Genomic DNA, 21,994 nt, shown 5'->3' on the forward strand with positions numbered 1-21,994 from the left:
CCTTCCGCAACATGAGGGCTCTAGCACCGCATGGAGATTGGAACCCCCTGACTCTCGCCGACACACCAAAACCCCAGAACATGGTGCTGGACCGATCGAAATCTCCGATGATATCCCCTTTCGCTCTTCTTGTCTCTGAGCTCTTTGGCTGCCACCTTGCGCATTTACGACTCTCGTCTCCCGGATGCATGATATCATGTTTCACGGCTCAGACCGCACACGGTATATCAGGACTTGCCATATCAGACCCCTTTCACATCCTATATCTCTCCGCTCTTCACCATTTTCTTTTCTGGTGCGAGTGAAAAATGACATTTCACGTCCTGAAGACCCGGCAAGTGACATTCTCGGCATCTCACAACAATTAAATATTTCCGGTCGTCCGAACTCTTCCCAACACACGATAGAGTTTAAGATCAATGTGGGAGCCCAAGAATTGCTCTTTTCCTATCGTCGGGCCCCTCTTTCAAAAATGGGGAACTCACCCATCATAAACGTTACCGGGATGTTTCGGGCGCAATTCGTGTGAAAGGATCAGGCTCTGACACCCTCGACTGGTGAATCTCGATGTTCCTTGCAGATAATGTGGCTGATCAACTGGCCGGGCCGAAAACTCACCACGGCCCTACTTTGCTGCTTTTCATCGACTAGAAAGTCTCCACCACCTACTTCATCAGAAACATCTCCCTGGGTCCTTATCCCTTCCTCAAAAGGTTTATAACATGGGCAACTATATCAGCCGGATATATCTTGCTTATCACTGAGCATATCCTTCTACCCTACTTTTTCTCTCCTTGAATCTCGACAAAAACACGCGGTATCCGTTGTGACAGACTCACCCCAATCGAAGAGAGCGCCAGTCGGTAAAAAAAAAAAAAAACGCAAGTAATACAACATATCAGGGAGCAGACTGATGTCAATATTCATGCTTATGTGCCGAAGCCAGGTAGGTCTACCTCGCGGCTATCTCCGAGCTGGAGACTCCCCGGAGGGTATTCTTCTTTTATTCTCCGTTTTTTCAACAATGTCGATGGTTTGGTGTGGTTTCTGGACATGTTTGACCCTCCATGAATTTTCAAGCGAGAATATAAGTAGGGTATACATATGCTGCCAGTTTCTGTCTTGCGGTGTCTGTTGTCCCCTCCATTTTGTGGGGTGGTTACGAAGATAGTAGTGAGGGAATGCATCCCCTCCGCAAAGGAAAAGCGATATAGGCTAAAGTGGCCCGACTCCGCATCGACCCCGCGGTTGCAACTGCAAGGAAGGACCAGCACTCACTTCAAGGATTCATCAGCCCCAATTAACTGTTCGGAGAAATCAAGCCCTCTTTCCTACCTCTCGTGCCCGCTCCCTTGCATGACTAGTCTCTGCCGTAGCCCCTGAGGATAAAACAGATCATATCTGCCCCGAGAAACTCCACCAACCGTAAGACGATGACAGGGTTCGGCACTGTTTATAAAGTCATGCAGGTTCCCTCGGTCGAAATACGAGAGGATGTGCTTTCCCTCACGACAGACCCGGATAAAAGCTCGGCCTTAACCTGCATGATGATGATGATAATGAAGTTTGCTGTGAGAGTGCTGGGCCTTGCCGGTGCGCTTCTCCCGGGCGCTGCGGTCTGCGCGCCGCCCACGCCGCGGTCGCAAGCCCTAATCGACAAATTCTCCTCGCTGGTCGTCTTCGGGGATAGCTACACAGACGACGGCGTTTACTCATACATCCCCCCCGTCGCAAACCAGGTACGTAAAACCCTCCCCCCCCCCCCCCCCCCCTTCCTCCCCGTCCTCCTTTCAAACCACTCACCCCCCCCCAGACAACAGACGCCTGGGACGGCGGCCGCGCCTGGCCAAGCTACATCCAACAATACGCCCACATCAACCTATACGACTACGCCGTCGCGGGGGCGGTATGCGACTCCATCATCAGCAACGACGTGCGCAACGGCGTCAAACAAGACCAACTCCCGTCCTTCCTCACCGACAACAGCTACACCGGCAACACGACGGGCCAGCCGGCGCTCCTCAACCCCTCCTCCGAGACCATCTACGCGATCTGGATCGGCACCAACGACCTCGGGCCCAGCGGCTTCCTCACCGAAGTCGAGCCGGCCGGCATGCCAATGACCTATTTCACCGACTGCGTGTACGCCCAGCTGGACCGACTGTACGCCATCGGCGCCCGCACCTTCGTGCTCATGAACATCGCCCCCCTGAACCTGGCGCCCGAGTACGCCCTCCCCCGGAATGGCGGCTGGGCGGAGGGCGAGTACTGGACCACCAAGTCGCAGTATGATCCCAACATCACGCAGTCGAGCGAGAAGATGCGTCAGTATGTCACCATGGTGAATGCGGTGTTTGAGTATCAGACGCCTGTTGGGTTGAGGGTGCAGGGGAGGTATCCGGGGAGTGGGTTTGCGGTCTTTGATGTCCATGCGTTGGTGAGTGGGTCTCCAGGAAAGGGAGTGAGGGAAAGGGGTGGGGGGGATTGGTGGGTGGTTGCTGATGTGTCTGCAGATGACCGATATTTGGAACAATCCGGCGGATTATCTCAATGGGACGGTTCCGTATAACGTCACAAGTTCGATTTACCGGTGTGGGAGCCCGTGTGCGGCGGGGGATGTGCAGGATAGTTATATGTGGTGGAATGATCTGCATCCGTCGCAGCAGGTGGATCGGGTGATTGCGCGCGAGTTTGTGGATCTGGTGAAGGGGGGGAGTAAGTGGGCGACTTATTGGAGAAGTTAGCGGGGGGAGGGGGTTTGTGTGGAGGATGGAATAAAGAAATAACATGGGGGGAGGGGGAAATCCAGACTTGGGATGGAGACATGCATTCGAGTCAGGGCTTGGGATAGCTTGTTTGTTAGTGAAATGTAGGTATGGCGAGCTTATCGGTTCTATTTGGGTGGGTGGGATATTTGACAGTTTGAGATCCCAGGTCTCTTCCAATATACGATGATAAATGAACCAAGTCTATCTTCTTCCTCTCAGCTTGCTTCATCTGACGGAAAGGGAAATTGCATCGTAGACGAAAAGCTACGTACAAAAAGCCAAGACCCTCAAAAGTGGCATCCGCACGACCAAACCACCAACTACCAATCCTTCTCTGCAGGGGCCGGGATAGGACTGCCCCATCCACGGTTCGAGACGGGACTGACCCATCCGGCGACAGATGGAGCCTTCTCTTCAGCGAGCGCAAGGTGCTCAAACGCGGAGTAAACCTCCATCATATTGGCAGTCAAGTAGTTGTGATTATTCGGAGCCAGCAAAGCCACATTCGAAGCGCAGCCCTGAAGGGAGGTGACGAAAGCGTTATATTCCAACCACTCGGGCACGTCGACGAGAGTCTTCAAATCAGCGAGAGTGCGGCGCCACTTCACCAGGAAATCGTACCGATTGTCCCCGGTAGAGCAACGCAGGGACGTCAACTTCTGGTACAACTGGAGAATAACGGCCGCACGCTCCTGCTCGTAGTGGGACTTCAGGACGTGGAAAATGTCGGGGGCGTTGCGGAGGCCCAGGATGCGCGACTCGTGGCTCTCGTCGACGACAGAGTGGAGCAAGCCGATGAGGAAAATGTTCATGGTCTTCCATTCGGAGACGGATGCGTCGAAGTGGTTCTTGAAGGGTGCGTTCCACTCATATTCATTGTTGTCCCAGCTTGTCTCCCTGCTGACTCGGTCCGGGGTATACTTCCATCCGAAGACGCTGGAGGCCGGGGAAAACGCCTCCCGTGGGGTCGGCACTTTCGCTCCCCAGGAAGAGGGCTTGTCCGGGCACTGGTACTCGCCGCTGAGGATGCCCCAGTATGCGCGGTCTTTGGAGTTGAGGACCGTCTGCAGTGTGCACAGCCAGTCTTGGTAATTGGCCATGCCGCGGAGCTTGGGGATGCTCTCTAGGGAGAGTTCTTCGGTGGTGGGGGCCATGTTTTAGCAGAAAGGGAGAGTGAGATTGCTGGATTGTTGAATTGGGGGTTGAGGTCAAGGTGCACGGCACTCGAGGGAGTCCAAGTCACACACGATGTAACTGGCTAGGAGGAATGATTAATCATGAAGTAAAACTAAACTGAAGGAAGATGAATCAAGGAAACGTGGGGGTTGTAGCCAGAGAGAAGCTACGAGGGTGGGAAGAGGAAGAGGAAGAAAAGAAGGAGGAGGCGGGAGGCAGTGGAGCTATATAACACCTTCGGATGACCCGATTCACGGCCCCTTTCTCTCGAAAGAGTGAATCCTCATTCACAGCGGGTTCGAGTTAAGAGCCGTTATTCTTCAAAATGTGGGCTGTCAGCAGCTGTATCAATTCAATGTCGAGGGCTGCATTCGCAGTTGTCAAGGTGTATTGAAGTGCGGGACGAATAGATGTCTCTGAGGCCTCGACACAATATGATTGGGATAGAGATTCATCGCATTGTATGTGGATATTCGAGATTGCATATTCAAGGATGAAGGTCTGATTCCTCTGAAGTTACAGAGCTTTGACATGATCCATGACAGAAAAATATGTACAAGCAATATTATTCAGTGTCGCATGGCAGCATAGTACCATAATATGTAGAGATATAAGCATAAACGAAGCGTATCTGGTAGATTATATATATATCAGTCCCTCAAGATAGACGCTCACGGAGCAGGGCAGTCTGTCCTGGTCACAATTTCGGTAATGTAGGTAGTCGCTACAGTCTTATACACAGTAACCACACCCGTTTCCGATCCCGTCGACGCGGGGGAGGGAGTCGCTGTAGAAAGCGTCTTGACAGAAGAAGACACTTGGGATGATGACGCAGGTGTGCTAGAAGGGGCACTGCTTGGTTTGATGCTACCAGAAGCCGAACTTGCGAGAGGAATTGGTCGCTGAGATGATGGAGATAGGGGAGAGGATGAGGATGACGCGAGGGGTGATCCCGAAGATGCTGCTCGTGAGGATGGGGCGGTGATAGAAGATGACGGGACGACCTTAACAGCAGAGGATGGAGCAACAGATGGTAGAACGATCGTAGACGAGGACAGTAGCACCGATGAGCTTGAAGCGCCACTAGATGCCACTGGAGCTCTTGACACAGTAGAAGATGATGTTGGAATCCGAATGATGGAGGATGAAGAAGTTATGGGCGCCGGAATGCTTGCAGTTGACGATGACAGGACCGAGGGGATTGTAGGGATGCTCGAAGTCAGCGAAGCACTCGATACAACGACGGATGACGACGGGATGCTGGCGACCAAAGGCGAGGAGGTTGACACTGTCGACGAAGTCGGAACACTGCTACTAGCAACAGCCGACGAAACAGGAGTCTGGCTCGGAGTCTCCAACGTCGAGATGGTGACCGTCTGAACATAGGTAGTAGTATACGGCACCGTAGCCACCCTAACCACCGTCTCAGTAGCAATCACCCCCGTCACGGTCGAAACACATGGATTGGTGGTTTTAACCAACATGGCTTCGTCATAAGAGGCTGCAGCTGATACGACCATATCGCCCGCCGAAAGATAGCACAGCTCAAGTGCAGCTACACTAATGAAGTTGATACCCGCGCATGATGCAGTCTGGGCGCAATGGCTGACACAAGCACTGTATGGAATGCTGACGTATTCTGCAATGGAAGTTCCCGCGTGTAACCAGCTAGAGGAGCAATATTGCTGGTAGTAGTTCGACCCTGAGGCCCACACGGTCGGGACACACGAGGTGGCGGCGGGAGCTCCTGTGCCGACTGCACAAATGCTGGTCACAGTTGAGGTCTCGAAGGTACTGGTGCTGGTTTGGGTCACAGTGGTCAGAGAGGTGGCTGTGATGGTCTGGAGAGAGATTCCAGAGCGAGATGACAGGGCATCTGCCTGTGCGAAAATGGCCAGGAGGGCAGATATTGAAGCCCAGGAAGATCTCATGGTGGATGGCCTTGCCTAACTGAGGTGATGGAGTCAGGGTATGTATTAAAGTAATGACAATAGAAGAAGGAAGGAGAGTGAAAAGAGAGACGAAAAGAAATAAAAAAAAATCACTTAGCCACGACCACGTTACGCCTAGGACTTGGTTCTGGGCCAGGAATAAGTAGGCGATTGAGGCATCGTCGGAGCATTCCACCTGTCGCTTGTTCTGCCCTTGGATTTCTAAATCCCCCATGGTCTCGAATGGGCCCACAAGAGCCACCAATATCATGAGCCGGCTCTGTAGATGAGTGGCGGACGGCGTGATGGGGGCTGGCAATCGAGGTGATTTTAGCCGATGCGGGAGATCGGATACGAGTCGACCGTCCGAATCTTCGCATCCTAACGGGAATCAGTTAGCAATAACCCGCAACCAGATTAGCTTTTCCACGCGCATTCAGGCAGGATGCAGTTAATGGCGCTTATAACCCCCTGCTCCATCTCGGCACTTGCCCTTCCTGCTTGATGGAGAAAGGGGGCTTGACCAGTGGGTTGATCCGGACCCTTTCTGCAAAGGTTTGTCGATTTCATTAGAGGCAGGATGCCATTTCAGGAACCAATTGCACAAATTTTGGCTACTGTTCGAGGCTCGAAATGGCTCCTTGAGGTTGGCACGATATGCCACCTTCCCAGGCATCTATAACAAAAATTGAAACTCGCTTCTTCTTGTGAATAACCCGACCCGTATTCTCCCATCGGCACCGTTGTCTCATCACTCAAACATTCAGTAAGCTCGCAATTGGTCCCCATCCTGCGCAGCTTGGCCGGTAATTCAATCAGCATCTGCGAGATAAACAGTCGCGTTCAAGACGACCACCAACGACCTGACTACCGCCTCCTTTCCCCTATCCGCCGCTAGGTTATTCACGACAATGTATTTCCGGGCCTGATCCAGGAAGTTTACAGACTCCAGACATTCAAGGATTGAACTTGCAAGGTCGGAGATGTCAGATGTGGTCTCTTTGTGCAGGCTTATCATGTCGAGAGATGTGTACATTCGATGTTCGACGGCCACCGGCCGACTAGCGATAACCACTCCTCCGGGCAAGGTTGTCCCGTAATGGACAAACATCACCTCCAATCGCAGTGGGCAGGGATCGGCCGATTTGCACTGCACTGCCTGCAGGAACTCCCGTCCATATGGCCGTAGCATGGTTCAAACAGCCGATCCAACCCGCCGTATACAGGTTTGTCTCGTTCAGGTCAGGGATGGTTCGGCATCTTGTTCATTCAGCATCTGGATCGCTGCTGCGAGCTCAATAGGCAAGGCGCAGACCCATCCTACCGTGTATATGTGGATCTCACGGCACCTAGTGGTCATTAGCGAGCCATCATCCCGTGCTAACGATGCGAGACATAGATGACTATCCCAATGAGGAGGCCATGTCTCCAGACAACCACAACCCTGATGCTGTTGCGGAGTATTTCCTGCCATCCTGCGCGGGCTCCTCAGAGGCTCAGTTCGGGGGTGAAGGAACATAGTCAAGTTTCATCCCGTGTTTGGGTGGCGATGTGGAAGTTGGGGGAGTTGTTGAGGATGGGATTGTTTCGCGCTGGTCGCTTTACATTTTATGCAATTGTGTTATGTCCGGTTATGCCGCTGACAGACGTATGCAAACCAGTCACATGACCTGTAAGGTACAACATTCAATACCGTCCCAATACCGTCCCAATACCACTTCCCCTCCATCTCCATCTTTCTATTTATTTGTCTCCATCTTCATCTCCATCTCGACCCCGCTTCATCATCCTCCTTGACTTGTCCGCGGATCGGCTTCGCACGCTTGCCCACCTTTTATTAATGCTTGCGGACGCTCTACGTGTTCCACCGGCATGAAGACAACTGTCACCAAATCCCCCCGGGTCGATGCAATCCGTCGAATCCCAGGATCTGATCTATCCGATTCGTGCTCTACGTGAATCCCGCCAGGGATCGTGCATGATGATCGCCCCCCCGCCATCGACGAGGTGATATATAGCTTCCTCTTCCCTTTCGACATTTCCGTTGTCTCTAAATCTGTGGACCGTAAACCCGCCCCGATGGCCACTCTGTTCTGTCTTCCCCCCGAGCTGCTCGTGCACATTTACGCCCTGGGCGATGTCAACGATGCCCTGCAGCTGAGAGGTACCTGTCGACGGCTCCGGGACTTTTTCGATGAACCTCGAAACGCCGATGCCATTCTCCGGGGCATCATGGTAAGATGGCTCCCGGATCATGCTCCATTCTTCACTGATGTCGGATGATCGCAAGCGCCGCTTCTTCGCCACGGTCCAAATGCAGGATGACATTCTACTTCGCGCAATGCAACTTTTAGCCAGAGAAATCGTCGGTTCCGAAAGGGAGACCATTTCCGATCTCACCTGTCGCTGGTTCACCATGAAGGCGTTCCGGGCATACGGTCGCGTGCCGCCCTTCCCAGGCGACCATCAACTCACCGCGATGGCGCTGCTGGGGGAGTGTCCCCCAGAATCCGCCGGGCAGCCACTTTCTTGGGCTGTGAGGGAATGGCGCGAGCCAGTGGCGAAACTCTTGCTCAAGAAAGGCGCAGACTTGGAGATGCCTGATGAGAGTGGGAGACTCCCGCTGGCACGGGCAGCCGGCAATGGCTCTCACGCAGCCGTCGAACTATTACTAGAGGCCGGGGCGGATGTGAACGCTCAGGATGGCCTTGAACGGACGGCGCTCATGTGGGCAGCGATCAATGCTCAGCTGCCCATTATGGAGCTGTTGCTGGACTACGGCGCCCGGCCAGACACGGTGGACCAAACGGGCGCCAATTTTCTGGCGTACGCTGCTTGGTCCTGCAATGATGCTGTATTTGACTTCGCACTGTCGTGGTGTACCCTCAACGAGTGTCGGGATGTTATCCTGCGGCCCGATCTAGATGGGGTCACGGCTCTGCATATCGCCTGCTCCACACGCTGCAACATCGATCTAATCCGGCGCCTACTTGACGCGGGGGCAGACATCACAGCATTGACCGAGCTCGGCGAAAGCCCATTGATGGCGTTATTGAAGACTAGGTTTCCCACAGTCGGCTCTGTATCGGGCCGCTTTATGGGGATCAGCCCCCCTCAGCTGTCGCCACAGGAGATGATAGAGAGAATGGACCTTCTCACCACTCCCGAGCTGCTACTTACCCCGACGTACGGAAAACAACTACCTCTGCACTATGCCGTCCAGAGGCCTCACCCAATCCTGACCGAATATATCCTAAACCACGGCGGCCGAGCCGGGTTGAACCACATGGACAGAGACGAATCCACTCCACTGATGATCGCACTGGACTCCGGAAACGAGAAGGTCGCGGAATTCCTGATGCAACAACCGGACATCGAATTCCAGGCCCGACCCGGTCTCTCGAACGAGATGCATCTGGCGGTGCGATACTGTGCGCCTCACATCATCCGCATCCTCCTCAACTATGAGCCGTCTTTTTTGGACATCCTAGATGCAGAAGGGAGAACGCCACTTTTCCTCGCGATTCAAAAGAGCCGCCTGGCCCATTTCAAGCTCCTTCTGATGGAAGGGGCAGATATCCGAATCACTTCCTCAGAGGGCGAGGACCTTCTCTCCTACGCCGCTGAAACCGAGCATGGGCTCCCATTCTTCGAGCTATTGGCAGACAGCGACCTGGTCAAAGTCAACGCAGATGGCAACTCGCCCCTACATCGCGCCGTGCTCGGGCTTTCCGTCCAAAAAGTCCGCGATCGGCTCGCATCTCCGGATACCGACCTTCACGCACGCAATCTCGCCGGAAACACCGCTCTCCACCTCGCCGTGCACAACGGCAACCTGCGGACCGTCGACGAGATTGTCGAAGTTCTGCTAGCAAGTGAGCCAAACGGTGACAGCCCCACCCTCGCCAGCATCGCCAACTACGGGGGCAAAACGGCGCTGGACTTCGCCCTGGAGAGGGGCCGAAAAGACACCATCGCGGTGCTCGTGCAGCGGAAATGGAACGCCACCGTCGGCCTGGAATGGTCCCCCACCTCCGAGTGGATCGAGAAATGGTCCGAGGAAGACTGGTTCCCTGATCTACTCCACATCCTCCAACAGTCGGAGCCTCACATCGAGGCCTTGCAGCAGTCACTAGTAAAGCAATGGGGTGTCGGTGTCACCGCACACCGAAAATCGGAGACCTCGGTCCAGCGCAGCGACTATGACCATTATCTTAGCCTGACCATCCCAACTGACAGCATCCCCTCCCCTCTCCGCCGAATCACCTTCACCATGGTCTCGCACGACCAAGGCAAGTCCCCCCCCACCTCAATCCAAATCTCCCATATCTAACCCAACCTACCACAGGCTGGAGCAACGACAACCCCGTCAACCTCCGCAACCAATGCACATACTTCGGGTCACGAACGTGGTTCGAAATTGTGGTCGACAACTGCCACCGCTTGGGGGAAGCACTCCCGCGACGTCGAATCGCGTGCAATCTCCACGCCTCCAAGAACTACCGGCGCCAGACAGTAGTCTGGACTCTGGAAGACGAGTCCCCAGGCTTACGAGACTGGATAGAGGCGATCCAGCCCGGCGATACGCTGTATATGGTTCCTCGTGCGAAGCAAAATTGTTGGACGAATCATGTGAGGGAGATGACTGTTAGTGTTTACTATGAGAGGGAGGAGGGGGGGGAGATGGAATAGAATTGCCGGGGGGGGTCCACCTAGATATGCTTTACAATTTTCCTTCTGGGTGTTCTTCATCGTCCTATCTAGACGGATATTTTCCTAGGAGTTGAGTTCATTGAGAATTCGCAAAAGACACTACCTACCCCTACCTATCTAATATATATCGAATCAGTACCAAATAGATTCAGTCAGATACATAATAAGAAGATCAACAATCCCCCCATAGAAAAATAGAAAACCAGTCAACCACAGCCAGCCACATTCCCATTGCCAGCCCAATCTCCCCCTCCCAACAAGGTACACACAAAACACACTACCATCATCCCACCCACCCCAGAATAGTATAGACACCTCAGGCAGCACAGCCATCCACCACGTGATACCCAGCCTCAGCGCAACTCCTGCCTTAGGCCTAAATAGTGTAATCACAGCCGATCGCGGCGGTAGTACTCCGTACCCTACTAATCATAGTAGTACATGGCAGTACTGTAGACCCCCTTACCGAACCAGAACCACTCAGGACCCCGGTGTTTGAAGGTTTGAAGTTTGAAGTTTGAAGTTCTAAACCGAACCACACCAAGCTGCCCGTGAGAATTGAGGCACGGCTCTATTTCTATTTATAAATGAAGTCGCGGCTATAAATAAATATCGGGTTCTGAAACGGCGCAAATATGGGTTGTTTTGTTTTGTAGATGCGAGGTTAGCCTGGGCTCGGCATCAGCTGGATGGGGAATATGCAGGGTGGGTAGGTAAATTCATCTATGCATCTAGGTCTGGGGAGATGTGTCGGTTTGGGACCGGAGGGTATTGGGGGGGGGGGGGTTCAATGGTTGTGTGGTTCTGGGCTACGATGGATGGATGGATGGATGGATGGATGGATGGAATTTGGAGCTTGGTCGAGTGAGAGGTTGAGGAGGAAGAGGAAGGAATGCTTTGGGATGTTTATCTATGGGGTATGGGGTATGGGTATGGTCTGGGTTTAACATGTTGGATGTTAATATAGTGGCTGCGGTTTTCCATGAGAATTATCTGAAATGTGGAGGTGATTGACTTTTTCTTGAAGGATGAAGGCTGGATATAACCACGGGTATCTACTCGGATCAGTCTAGTTCTGAATCTGAATGTGAATGGTATATTAACGCCTGTGTATAGACGCTGCAGCGCATCTAGATGTACTTGTAGGGGTTGAGGATGCCATTCTGTATGCACGTCAGCTCGGATATCTCTTCCTCAAGGGAAAGAAACAACTTACCGGATCGTACAGACCCTTCAACTGCTTCATCAGGGTCAGCATGGTGTCATTCTGGCTGTAGCCGATGAACTCCTTCTTGGCGACACCCAGACCGTGTTCGGCGCTGATACTACCCTTGCGCTTCTGGATCCACTCGTACACCCAGGGCTCGATGGCCTTCTCGACCTCCTTGTTATACTGCCGGACGGAGATGTTGAGGTGCAGGTTGGAGTCGCCCATGTGTCCGTACCCGACGACCGCACGGACGGGGAACGAGTCATCGTCACCCACGAGCCCGAGCTTGGTCAACCGCTCCCTGCAGTCGTCCACCAGCTGGTACAGCTCCGGGAGCGGGATCGACACGTCGTACTTGTACGTGCCGCCCAGGTGGCTCAGCGCCTCGGTGATGCCCTCCCTCCAGCGCCAGATGGCGTGGAACTGCGTCTCATCCTGCGCCAGGACTCCGTCCGCGACGATGCCCTCGCCCATGATATGCTCGAGGAAGCCCTCCAGCTTCTCCATGTCGTGCTCGGCGTTGGAGCCGCTCGTCTCGACGAGACAGTAGAACGGGTACTCGCCCTCGAGCGGGTACTTGGTGCCGGTGGACTCGTGGACGAGCTTCTGGGTGCGTCCATCCATGAGCTCGAACGCGGACAGGATCTCCGACAGGTGACCCTTGGCCTCCTGGTACGCCTGACGGACCTGGTCGTAGCTCTCCAGGCCAAAGTACGCGACGTTCACGGCCTTGGGACGCGGCGGACACAGAATCGAGACACCGGTGATCACGCCAATCGTGCCCTCGGACCCAATGAACAGCTGCTTCAGATCATACCCGGTGTTGTTCTTCCTGAGTGTGGACATGGCATCCACGATCGTCCCGTCGGCCAACACCGCCTCCACGCCCAACACATTTCCATGCAGGCTGCCGTACCGCAGCAGCCGCAGCCCGCCGGCGTTCGTCGCCACATTCCCCCCGATATGGCACGAGCCCTTGGCGCCCAGATCCAGCGGGAACAGATGGTTGCGCTCCGCGAGGTACTGATCCGCGACCTCCAGAATGACACCCGCGTCGACGACCAGCACGCCGGACGCCTCGTCGAACGAGCGGATGTTGTTCATCCGCCCCGTGTTGATCACAATCTCATCGAACACGGGCACCGACCCCCCGACCAACCCGGTATTCCCGCCCTGCGGCACGACGGCGAGCTTCTTCTCATTGCAGTACTTCAGCACCTGGCTGACCTCTTCGGCGGTCTGGGGCTTGAGCACCAGACGCGTGTGGCCGCGGTACTTGCGCATCCAGTCGCTGTTGAAGGGCTCGAGGTCGTCGCTGGCGTCGGTGGTCACGCCGTCGATGACGGCGGATTGCGAGCCCAGGAGGGTCTGGAAGAAGGTGACATCGTCGGCGGAGATGGCGGCGAACTTGGGATCACGTTTCAGGTTGGGGTAGGCGTTCGTCGTGTACTTGATTTCTTTGCTGGCGGAGGGGGCCGCGGGGGTGCTGGTGAAGGCGCGGCGGGTGGTGAGGGAGGAGGACGGGGAGTATGCGGTCGCGGTGGCGGGACGCAGGATTGAGCGGGCGGGCTTGGACAGCCGAGCCCGTCGCAATGCGGCGGAGATGTTCCTGGCACCGGACATGGTGTTGGTGGTGGGAGGGAGGGGGAAGGACTGGTGGGTGGTGAGGAGGAAAGGGAGCGAAGAGCGGCAACGGAGAGGGTACAATTAAAAAGCTTCCCTTCCCGACCGGAGTTGGACGAGGTTCTCCGGTTGTTGCTGGTTTCCGTCCCGACGGATGGGCGGTATCGGCCGGTCGCGTGCGGAGTAACGAGTAACAGTAACTGACATGACGGTCTACTGCCATCCTCCTCATCTCACTCGATCACTCGATCACTCGATCACTGATCACTGATCACTCATCCTTGATCCTTGTCCTAAACACCCTTCGACCCGTCGGCATCGAACCAACTTCCCTCCTGTCTCTCCTCCGTCCCGCGACATGTCGAGCTTCTGGTACTGCTGCGAATGCTCCTTCGGACCCCTCCCCGTCGAGGTCCATCTGGCCTGCATCGAGTGCGGCCGTCAGCGCTGCCACAATTGCACCGTCGAGTCGCATGAAGTCACCGAGACTTAACCCTCAATTCCACCCATCCTATCGCCGTCATCGGTCTCCCACAAATACTTTGTTCTCGAATGTCGCATGGAATCAGCTTTCCGGACGGGTGCGCTGGGGGGTTGGGTAGATTGCGGGGATCGGGATGCATGCCTGTTGTCTCTTACGATGGATGCTGGCTTGTTCTTTGTTGTTTCGGGTATACTATACCGGGGGAGGCTATTCTGTATTGTTGTTCTTGCTGTTATGAATGATGGGTTATGAATGATGAAGTTAATTGAGTTATCTACTGTAAACCAACCCCAATTAGGCGTCCTGCACCACCCGTCCCTATAGCGAGGGCGATATTGCTGCCATTACCCGAATCGGCAAGGCTCACACGAGGCGCCAAGGCCGGCGAGTGACGTTGAGGGAGAAGTCGAGTCCAACAAGTTGCAAGCGACAACCGACCAGATACTTTTACAAGTTCCAGCTTCGATCGGAATTCCCGGTCCAGAACTGCTTCCATCCGTTTCGGTTCACCGTCCCCCTCCTATCCCAATCCGGTGCGCGTCCCTCAACGGTGGTCTTTGTTACGTCATGAAAGATGCCCCGCAGTTGACCCATTGCCAGTCCCAGTCTCGATCCGATTCTTCCACCATGTCCTTCACCTCCGACACCACCACCATTGACAACATGTCGACCACTGTCCTAGTAACTGGTGCCACGGGCCTGCTGGGCCGGCAGGTCTTCAACACCTTCAAGCACTCCGGCTGCCTGGTCGTTGGCCAAGGCTTCACCCGCGCCTCCCCGCCCACGATACTCAAGGCCGACCTGGAAAAGCCCGAGGAGGTCAAGAACCTGTTGAACGAAGCGAAGTACTCACCTCTGCCACCATTGCCCGCAGGCACATGAACGAACCAATCCCTCTGACTGATCCCCCGTGCCCACACAGACCCCAGATTGTCATCCATTGTACGCCTACGCTCCCCCCTCCATAGCCGGGCTGCACGCCGTTGGACGCGACACTGACCGCTCTGGTGTAGGTGCCGCCAACCGGTCGCCCGACCTGTGCGACAAGAACCCCGAGCAGGCGCGCCGTGTCAACGTCGACGCCACCCGCACCCTCGCGGAAGAGACCGCCCGCCAGGGGGCCCTCTTCATCTACATCTCGACCGACTACGTGTTCCCGGGCGCGGAGGGCGAGGCGCCCTACGAGACGGACGCGCCCACGCGGCCCCCCAACTCGTACGGCGTGTTCAAGCGCGACGGCGAGACGGCCGTGCTGGAGGCCACCAAGGAGTCCGGGCTGGGGCTGGTGCTGCGCGTGCCGGTGCTGTACGGGACGGCGAAGGAGAACTCCGAGAGCGCGGTCAACTGCCTGGTGGATGCGGTCTACAAGGCGCAGGATGAGAATGCCGGCGTGAGCATGGACGACTGGGCGCTGCGATATCCGACCAACACGGAGGACGTGGCGCGGGTGTTGCGCGACATTGTGATCAAGTACATCAAGGAGCGGCGCCGCATCCATGAGCTGCCCAAGGTGCTGCAGTTCTCGTCGGAGGACCGGATGACCAAGTACGAGATCTGCGAGAAGCTGGCGGACGTGCTGGGGCTGTCCCTGGTCGGGATGACCAGGAACCAGCAAGGGAACGACCCCAACGCGACCGTGCAGCGGCCCTATGACGTGCACCTCTCGACCAAGGCGCTGCGCGAGCTGGGCATCGACGTGCGGACGGTGGACTTTGTCTCCTGGTGGTAAGTGTTGTCTCTCGCTGATTGGGATCTTCCCCTGGTTGCATGCAGTGGTAACTGACGCTCGGACGCAGGCGCAAACACTTGAAGGCGTACAAACATTGAGGAGAGATGATTGATTGTGTTTGTGTGTTGCTCGACGCAGGAGGGAGATCTGGAAATGGGAAATGGAAAATGAGAAGTGGGAAATGGGAAATAGGAAGAATTATCCGGCAATGTATGCGACGCAAAACAATGAATGGCGAATTGGCTCCGATAGTGGACGATGGAGGAGATGTAGATCGCCCGCCAAGGGTTGCCGTTCCTGGGCAGTTACGAGTATTTATAGTCGGATCGACCGGGGGGATCTGATCTGGAGGCTACAGGCTACAGGCTACATGGACATGGTGTTGATGCTTATTCTGTTCTTGACTTCGGGTCTGTTGTGATGTTTCTCCCGATAACCTGCCGCTGCCAGGCCGCGCCCTAGTCCCGTCGCGGCTTGAGGCCAGCCAATCCTCCATCCTGCACTGCATTCCCTGCATTCCCCTTTGCTTGACTCTCTTCTCTTCCCTTCCTCCCTCTTCCCCTTGCGTCTGGCCATCCCATCCCTTCCCTTCCCTTCCCTTCCTTTTCTTCTTCTCTTGCAACCACAGTGGGTTGGGCTGGTCCCCCCCCCAGCCCCGACCACGCCCATGGATCCGGCCGGAGGGATCCATTCCTGCCCCTAAAATCCCTAAAATCCCTAAAATCTGCCACGGCATGGCTGCTAAACCCTGTTGGTGATGGTCCAGATGCAACCACAACCCTCTAATTTTTTTTACCCACACCACTTGGACCCTGGTCCTCTCCACAGCCCACAGTCTCATCGTGAGGGCGCTTGGATTCTACAGCCCCGGATCCCTGACTCTTGCATGAGAGCCCATTCCCATTCCATGATCCCCTCTCCTCTCGTCCCCCCCTTTCGGTGCTGGTGCGAGGAACGAGCAGTTCCCTGTGAAACATGTCTGCAACTTTCAGGGGGTGGAGACAGACACGCGACCCCCCGTTCGTCCATTATTTGATCCTGGCTCTCCTCCCTTGTGTTGGCCTCATTCACCGCGCATGCCACCGAGCGTGAATTCCTCTGTCGTTTCTGTTGGTCCCATCCATCCCATCCCATCCTATCCTTTGAACCACTTCTGCTCCAACGGTCCAACCCACCCCGATCCTCTGAAATCCTGACAGGCCAACCCGAAAAAAAGCAAAAAGGCAAAAAAAGGAGGCTAAAGAAGCATAATCCCGCGTTTTAATTAAACTGGCTGGCACCTGGACGCCATTGGACCACTGACTTTTCATCCGGGGGGGGCACTGCTACAAATACGATGCGCCTGGCCGCCTGGACGGTATCCTCTAGTTGAAAGACCCCAAGACCCAAAGACCCAAAGACCCAAAGACCCCTCCTCTCCTCTCCTCTCCTCTCCTCTCCCCTCCCCTCCCCTCCTCCACCCTCCACTCCCCAGCCATGGCCATGGAGAAGCCCGAGTCTCTGGCTGCTGGCCAGCACCCGGTCGCCCCCATGAAATTTTCGCGGTACCGATCCGTGCGAAAGGCGGCGGCGAACCTGCCCGCCTCACAGCCTCCCCCGCTGGCCATCCCGCTGGTCCCTTCCGTCCCGTTGCATGAGCCCGTCCAGAGAAGCATGTCGCGATACCGTCGCAGAGGCCCGCCCCCCCCGCCACTGCCGATGCCGATGCGAACCCCCCCGTCCCACCCTCCGCCTCCTATAAATCCCCCGTCGAGGCCCCCCCATCGCACAGCCCTTTCCGGAGTCCGAGGGAGCAGAGATGGTGCGCTTGCGGAACAAGCTGGCGAGCAAACTGGCCTCGCGCGACAGGCGGGCCGCCACAGCCCGGCAGCGGGCGAGGACGAAGTGTCGGAACGCGAAAGAGACAGGCAGGATGCGCTGGACCGTTTGACGGGCAATGCGACCCCGAGCCACCCGCGTCGCGAGAAGCTGGTCAAGGACAGGTACGCGGACGCGGACGCGGACGAGAGGCCCGATCGGCGTCTGCCCAGAGAAAGAGAGCCCGAGTATCCGGCGCGCGCGACCGGAAGCACACCTGTGAGTCGTCGCGCCAGCACAGAACAGAAGCGTCAGTCGCTACATGAAGCGAAGCCGTCGCGATCGAGGGAGAGTGCGCATGATGTTCCCCCCATCGACACGACCAACGTGTCCGCGCCATTCCCCGGGATTGACGCCCCCGTATCCGCGGTCAATGCGCGCGAGCGACAGGTCCTTGTCCAATACCGGAAATCATCCCTGCGCATTTGTGTCACCCCCGCGACCTCTGCCCAGGACATTGTCTCCACCGCGCTGGGCCGCATGGCGGCGGGTGCCGATCCACAGAAGTTTATCCTGATGGAATCGTTTGCTGAGCTGGGGCTGGAACGGCCGTTGCGCCGATACGAGTTTGTCCGCGAGGTGATGAATTCGTGGGCCCACGACGAGCAGAACTCCCTGATTGTCGTGCCCGCCGCCAGTCTCGATGCGCTGTCGCTACTCGACGCCCAGCAGGTGTCCCCGGCGCAACCCGCCGATGTGACCTTCTACATGTACTACTCGCAGAAGCCTCGCAAGTGGGACAAGCGCTACATCACGCTCCGCTCCGACGGCCAGGTGACGGTCTCGAAGAAGGAAAATACCCAGGAGTCGAATGTGTGCCACCTCTCCGACTTCGACATCTACTCCCCCTCCGCCAGCTATCTGGCCAACAGCGTGAAGCCGCCCAAACGCTTCTGCCAGGCCGTCAAGAGCCAGCAGAAATCCACCATGTTCCTCACGACCGAGAACTTCGTCCACTTCTTCTCCACCAACGACCGCGACATCGCCGAGGGCTGGTACAACGCGATCCAGACCTGGCGCAGCTGGTACCTGGTGACGATGCTGGGGGCAGGCCAGTCTCAATCTGAAGCCACATCCCCCGACGAGACATCCGCCCGCGCACCGACCAAGCCACTCTTGAACCCCTTCGAGGAGTCCGGCAGCGATAGCACCCCCCCGGTTGCCGTGGCCCCGGAGCGCCGACGGTCCACACGAACAAAGGAACTGTTCTCCCGCAAGAAGACCACCCGCGAGCGCGGGCCCCCGCCCACCTCCTTCCCCAAGCTTCTCACCGGTGAATCCGACCTCACCGGCAGCTCCTCCTCCGACGAGGCGACCTTCTCCGCATCCGGGCTCCTCGGCCGCACATACACCATGCGCCAGCGCGCCATGAAGGAGCGCGAAGAGGAGGAGAAACGCGCCGAGGAGGCACGCTTCAACCAGGGCCTGATCGGAACCATGGGGTCCCGCCGTCCCAGCCGTCCCAGCAGCCGCTCCAACACCATGACCTCGACGCAGGGCCCCGACCCGACCATCGTGCGCCGCTCCCAGTCGATGAAAGCCAAGCCCCTCGTCGACCTCACCCCTGTGTACCAAGAACCCGTGCAACACGCGCGCAAGGGCCGCGGCGTGACCGTGGAAGCCGGCACCCCGCTCATCGACGCCGCCACCGGCCCTGAGGCGCCCCCCGGCGGAATCCAGGTCCCGTCCGCGACCACCTGGCGCAGACCGCAGATTCCCCCGGAGCCGGCTCCCGTGGAGGTCCGCACCCGCAACCGCTCCAACACCGCCCGCAGCATCTCCCACCAGCACCGCTACCACACCGCCCCCACCACCCCGACCTCCGCCGCCGACGCCCAGCCCCAGGGCCCGGAGCCCTGGCTGCCGAATAGTCTCCTGGCCCGCGCGCCCACCGTCGTGCCCGGTCCGCCGGTCGGCCATGGCGTGGCGACGGGCGACCGTAACGCCTCGAAGCCGATGCTGGATATGTCGCCGGAGAATCCGTTCGCGGAGGGGAGTTTACTACGGGGGTTGTAGATCATATCTATACCCTACCGGACCACACACCCCATACCAGATTACTCTACACCATCTGATACCGTATCTGATATCATATGGTTGTGGCTGTGGATGTGTGGTTGGACCTGGACACGGACACGGACACGGAAGTCATATAACGATAACGAAAGCATGGGAATTGACAAGCAGGGCGTTTGGCGGTTTACCTAACTACACTTCACTACACTTCACTAAACTATCCAGTTCATTTGAAATTCTACTTGAGAGTTGCATTTATTCATTCATTGACTTTGCTCAAAATCACTTGTGTATCTGATTTAAAAATTTCACGTTGTGTTTGTTTGTTTGTTTGCAGTAGATATGGCAGGTCGGAGATGGGAAGTCCTGGGGAAGGGAGAAGGGGGGGGGGGCTAAGATACCATTTCTATTATTGTTATGATCATCATCATCATGGCAGACAGAATACATTGCTAGGAACTTTGTAGCCTATAGCCCTTGAGGACTGTGTCAGATCATCCAACACTTGCCCTCATCTACACACTACCCCACCGCATTATAAGTCCATGAGACAGCGATATCCCTCCTTCAAACCTCCATTGCTGACACGAGCCCCTCCGCAGAGAAACAGGACTGCATTGGCACGGACTACCTCCCAGCGCATAACCCCCCCCCCCCCCAATAACATCATCATAAACGAAATAAAGTGTTTCTTGAAAGTCAGCGTATTCAATAAATCCACAGATAGCAAAACAAAAATCTATATCCATGACTCCCGTGGCGTTCACCTCTATATGCCTGTAACAGGGGCCATCTTGATCATCCCTGTTGCCGGAAGTAAGCAGACCCGATGAATACGAACTCCCCCTCCCCCCAAACAACCGAATCAATGGCTTTGTTGCATTGCTATCCGGACCGGAGATGTACAATACAAGCATTAGATCGGATCAGATCAGATCTTGCCGGGGTCTGTGCTTGGTGGTTATATCTTGAGATGTATTACAATTACATCGTTGTATATGCTGGTGCGGGATACCCAACCCAACCCCTAACAGCAACAACCCTTGACAAAATGGCATGATATCCCCTCAGCTCAACTGACCTATTCATCTATCATGCTACCAACCAGCTCCATCCTCGCTCCTCCAGGCTGCAGCACTGCACCGGTAGTCAGTCTTGACGACTCGCTGCGTAGCTGTGAGTAACAGGGCTCGTATAGATGGGGGAAAAAGATGGCTGGTTGGGATTGAAATCCAGCGGGGGGGGGAGGAGATATAAACCCCATCTCACCTCTTCTTTTGTTGTGGAGGTGGAGGTTATCACCCGGCACAGCACAGCACAGCCTCTTTTCAGTCACAGTTGACAGCTTGCTATATCAGCAACCAACAGATTTTCTAGAGAAAAAAAAAAAAAACAGCCAGATCTGAAATAGTATCCAAAATGGTCTTCCCCACCGCTGAGGAGCCGCTTATTCCCCTTGTGTACTTTGCACAGTGGGTTGAACGGTAACAGTTCACCTCTACCTCTACCTCCAATCCCTCTGTCTTAAACATACAACACTAATGACATCAAATCAGTACCATCTATGAAGCCGAAACAGATCAGGAATCGAAGGATTTGATCCTGAAGCACTTCAGCGCGGATGCTAGTATTAAGTATTTCCACCCTTCCTCCCCTTCCTCCCACCACCACCTTTTATCCACCTCCACCTCCACCTCCTCACCCCCTCACCCAAACCATAATCCTAACCCTAATCCCCCACATCCCCATGAAACCACCACTAACCCAACCAACACCAGAATGAACAAAGACCCCATGGACCGCGCCGCCTTCATCGCCTTCGTCCTCGACTACCGCTCCAAATTCACCTTCCTGGACTTCGAGTTCCACGAGGCCGTCTCCATCCCCACCGACGACCAGGGCCGCGCTGGCACCGCCGGGTTTGGCATGAAGGTGCGCGGCCAGACTAGGCCCGAGGGGAAGTTGCATGAGGCGATGTTGCAGTATGTTATCTTCCATCTTTCCATCTTTCCATCTTTCCATCTTTCCATCTTTCCATCCTTCCATTGACTTATTGATTCATTCGCTTGGGTTTATGTCTGATGATGGGATAATTGCTAACTGTGGGCTGTATGTAGTGTGATCGTGCAGGTGGAGTGGCAGCCCGGTCCGAACCCGGGGGATCCGCATCAGAGGGTCATTACCAAGGTTACGGGGGCGTTGCAGGGGCCGTATGGGATTCATGATTTGGGGGGGAGGACTTCGATGCTTTGAAGTGCTTGGAGGGGATGGTATGGGGAGGTTGGGGTTGAGGTAAGGTGGTGGTGGTAGGTAGGGAGAATGATCATTGCTGGGTGGATGGCTGGATGGGCATGCTGATATGGTCAAGAGCGTCAAGTTGTGTTTTTTGAAGCAAGCAATGGATTGAAGTGAAGAGGGCTCTTCGAGAGTTTCAGCGTAGAAGTGAGTGAGAAAAGTAACAGCATCCCACTTCCATCCCCATCCCAT

The 21,994-nt window shown here is 55.7% G+C and overlaps 8 protein-coding genes across 8 annotated transcripts; 5 read left to right on the top strand and 3 right to left on the bottom strand.

The window, feature by feature from the left end:
* Positions 1–1,528: 1,528 nt before the first annotated feature.
* On the top strand, positions 1,529–2,744 carry BO70DRAFT_305454 (SGNH/GDSL hydrolase family protein; the record flags this gene model as incomplete). Its single annotated transcript, XM_025540011.1, has 3 exons — positions 1,529–1,739; positions 1,814–2,437; positions 2,514–2,744. Exons 1-3 carry the CDS (start codon positions 1,545–1,547, stop codon positions 2,742–2,744), a joined length of 1,050 nt encoding a protein of 349 aa, XP_025403922.1. The 5' UTR covers positions 1,529–1,544.
* Positions 2,745–3,088: 344 nt separating this feature from the next.
* On the bottom strand, positions 3,089–4,152 carry BO70DRAFT_424925 (uncharacterized protein; the record flags this gene model as incomplete). The annotated part of the gene is made up of 1 exon (XM_025547638.1): positions 3,089–4,152. The coding sequence occupies exon 1, from the start codon at positions 3,920–3,922 to the stop codon at positions 3,089–3,091; it is 834 nt and encodes a 277-aa protein (XP_025403923.1). The 5' UTR covers positions 3,923–4,152.
* A 291-nt stretch (positions 4,153–4,443) lies between these two features.
* On the bottom strand, positions 4,444–6,179 carry BO70DRAFT_357332 (uncharacterized protein). The gene has a single exon (XM_025542008.1). It carries the CDS (start codon positions 5,873–5,875, stop codon positions 4,616–4,618), a length of 1,260 nt encoding a protein of 419 aa, XP_025403924.1. The 5' UTR covers positions 5,876–6,179; the 3' UTR covers positions 4,444–4,615.
* A 1,471-nt stretch (positions 6,180–7,650) lies between these two features.
* On the top strand, positions 7,651–10,757 carry BO70DRAFT_5099 (ankyrin). Its single transcript, XM_025548502.1, has 3 exons — positions 7,651–8,110; positions 8,166–10,167; positions 10,224–10,757. Exons 1-3 carry the CDS (start codon positions 7,955–7,957, stop codon positions 10,565–10,567), a joined length of 2,502 nt encoding a protein of 833 aa, XP_025403925.1. The 5' UTR covers positions 7,651–7,954; the 3' UTR covers positions 10,568–10,757.
* A 730-nt stretch (positions 10,758–11,487) lies between these two features.
* Positions 11,488–13,469, bottom strand: BO70DRAFT_424929 (FAD-binding oxidoreductase). The gene is made up of 2 exons (XM_025547639.1): positions 11,805–13,469; positions 11,488–11,751 (listed from the first exon to the last, which is right to left on the bottom strand). Exons 1-2 carry the CDS (start codon positions 13,419–13,421, stop codon positions 11,719–11,721), a joined length of 1,650 nt encoding a protein of 549 aa, XP_025403926.1. The 5' UTR covers positions 13,422–13,469; the 3' UTR covers positions 11,488–11,718.
* An 863-nt stretch (positions 13,470–14,332) lies between these two features.
* On the top strand, positions 14,333–16,023 carry BO70DRAFT_305462 (dTDP-4-dehydrorhamnose reductase family protein). Its single transcript, XM_025540012.1, has 5 exons — positions 14,333–14,438; positions 14,506–14,750; positions 14,828–14,847; positions 14,919–15,630; positions 15,702–16,023. The coding sequence occupies exons 2-5, from the start codon at positions 14,533–14,535 to the stop codon at positions 15,730–15,732; spliced, it is 981 nt and encodes a 326-aa protein (XP_025403927.1). The 5' UTR covers positions 14,333–14,438; positions 14,506–14,532; the 3' UTR covers positions 15,733–16,023.
* Positions 16,024–17,497: 1,474 nt separating this feature from the next.
* On the top strand, positions 17,498–19,507 carry BO70DRAFT_357335 (uncharacterized protein; the record flags this gene model as incomplete). Its single annotated transcript, XM_025542009.1, has 1 exon — positions 17,498–19,507. A coding segment is annotated over one exon (2,010 nt), but the record flags the coding sequence as incomplete, so codon positions are not given.
* Positions 19,508–20,926: 1,419 nt separating this feature from the next.
* On the top strand, positions 20,927–21,732 carry BO70DRAFT_424932 (uncharacterized protein; the record flags this gene model as incomplete). The annotated part of the gene is made up of 4 exons (XM_025547640.1): positions 20,927–20,979; positions 21,064–21,141; positions 21,286–21,439; positions 21,625–21,732. 4 exons carry the CDS (start codon positions 20,927–20,929, stop codon positions 21,730–21,732), a joined length of 393 nt encoding a protein of 130 aa, XP_025403929.1.
* Positions 21,733–21,994: the final 262 nt, after the last annotated feature.

Source organism: Aspergillus heteromorphus (assembly GCF_003184545.1).
Source record: "Aspergillus heteromorphus CBS 117.55 chromosome Unknown BO70scaffold_1, whole genome shotgun sequence".
Classification (NCBI taxonomy): domain Eukaryota; kingdom Fungi; phylum Ascomycota; class Eurotiomycetes; order Eurotiales; family Aspergillaceae; genus Aspergillus; species Aspergillus heteromorphus.

Bases quoted from the DNA above. Each gene is read 5' to 3' on its own strand.
- BO70DRAFT_357332 (XM_025542008.1), bottom strand. From the start codon at position 5,875: ATGAGATCTTCCTGGGCTTCAATATCTGCCCTCCTGGCCATTTTCGCA.
- BO70DRAFT_5099 (XM_025548502.1), top strand. From the start codon at position 7,955: ATGGCCACTCTGTTCTGTCTTCCCCCCGAGCTGCTCGTGCACATTTAC. The intron at 8,111-8,165 runs GTAAGATGGCTC...GATGATCGCAAG, and splicing joins CCATTCTCCGGGGCATCATG to CGCCGCTTCTTCGCCACGGT. The intron at 10,168-10,223 runs GCAAGTCCCCCC...AACCTACCACAG, and splicing joins CATGGTCTCGCACGACCAAG to GCTGGAGCAACGACAACCCC.
- BO70DRAFT_424929 (XM_025547639.1), bottom strand. From the start codon at position 13,421: ATGTCCGGTGCCAGGAACATCTCCGCCGCATTGCGACGGGCTCGGCTG. The intron at 11,752-11,804 runs GTAAGTTGTTTC...ACGTGCATACAG, and splicing joins TGAAGGGTCTGTACGATCCG to AATGGCATCCTCAACCCCTA.
- BO70DRAFT_305462 (XM_025540012.1), top strand. From the start codon at position 14,533: ATGTCCTTCACCTCCGACACCACCACCATTGACAACATGTCGACCACT. The intron at 14,751-14,827 runs GTACTCACCTCT...GTGCCCACACAG, and splicing joins AACCTGTTGAACGAAGCGAA to ACCCCAGATTGTCATCCATT. The intron at 15,631-15,701 runs GTAAGTGTTGTC...GCTCGGACGCAG, and splicing joins GTGGACTTTGTCTCCTGGTG to GCGCAAACACTTGAAGGCGT.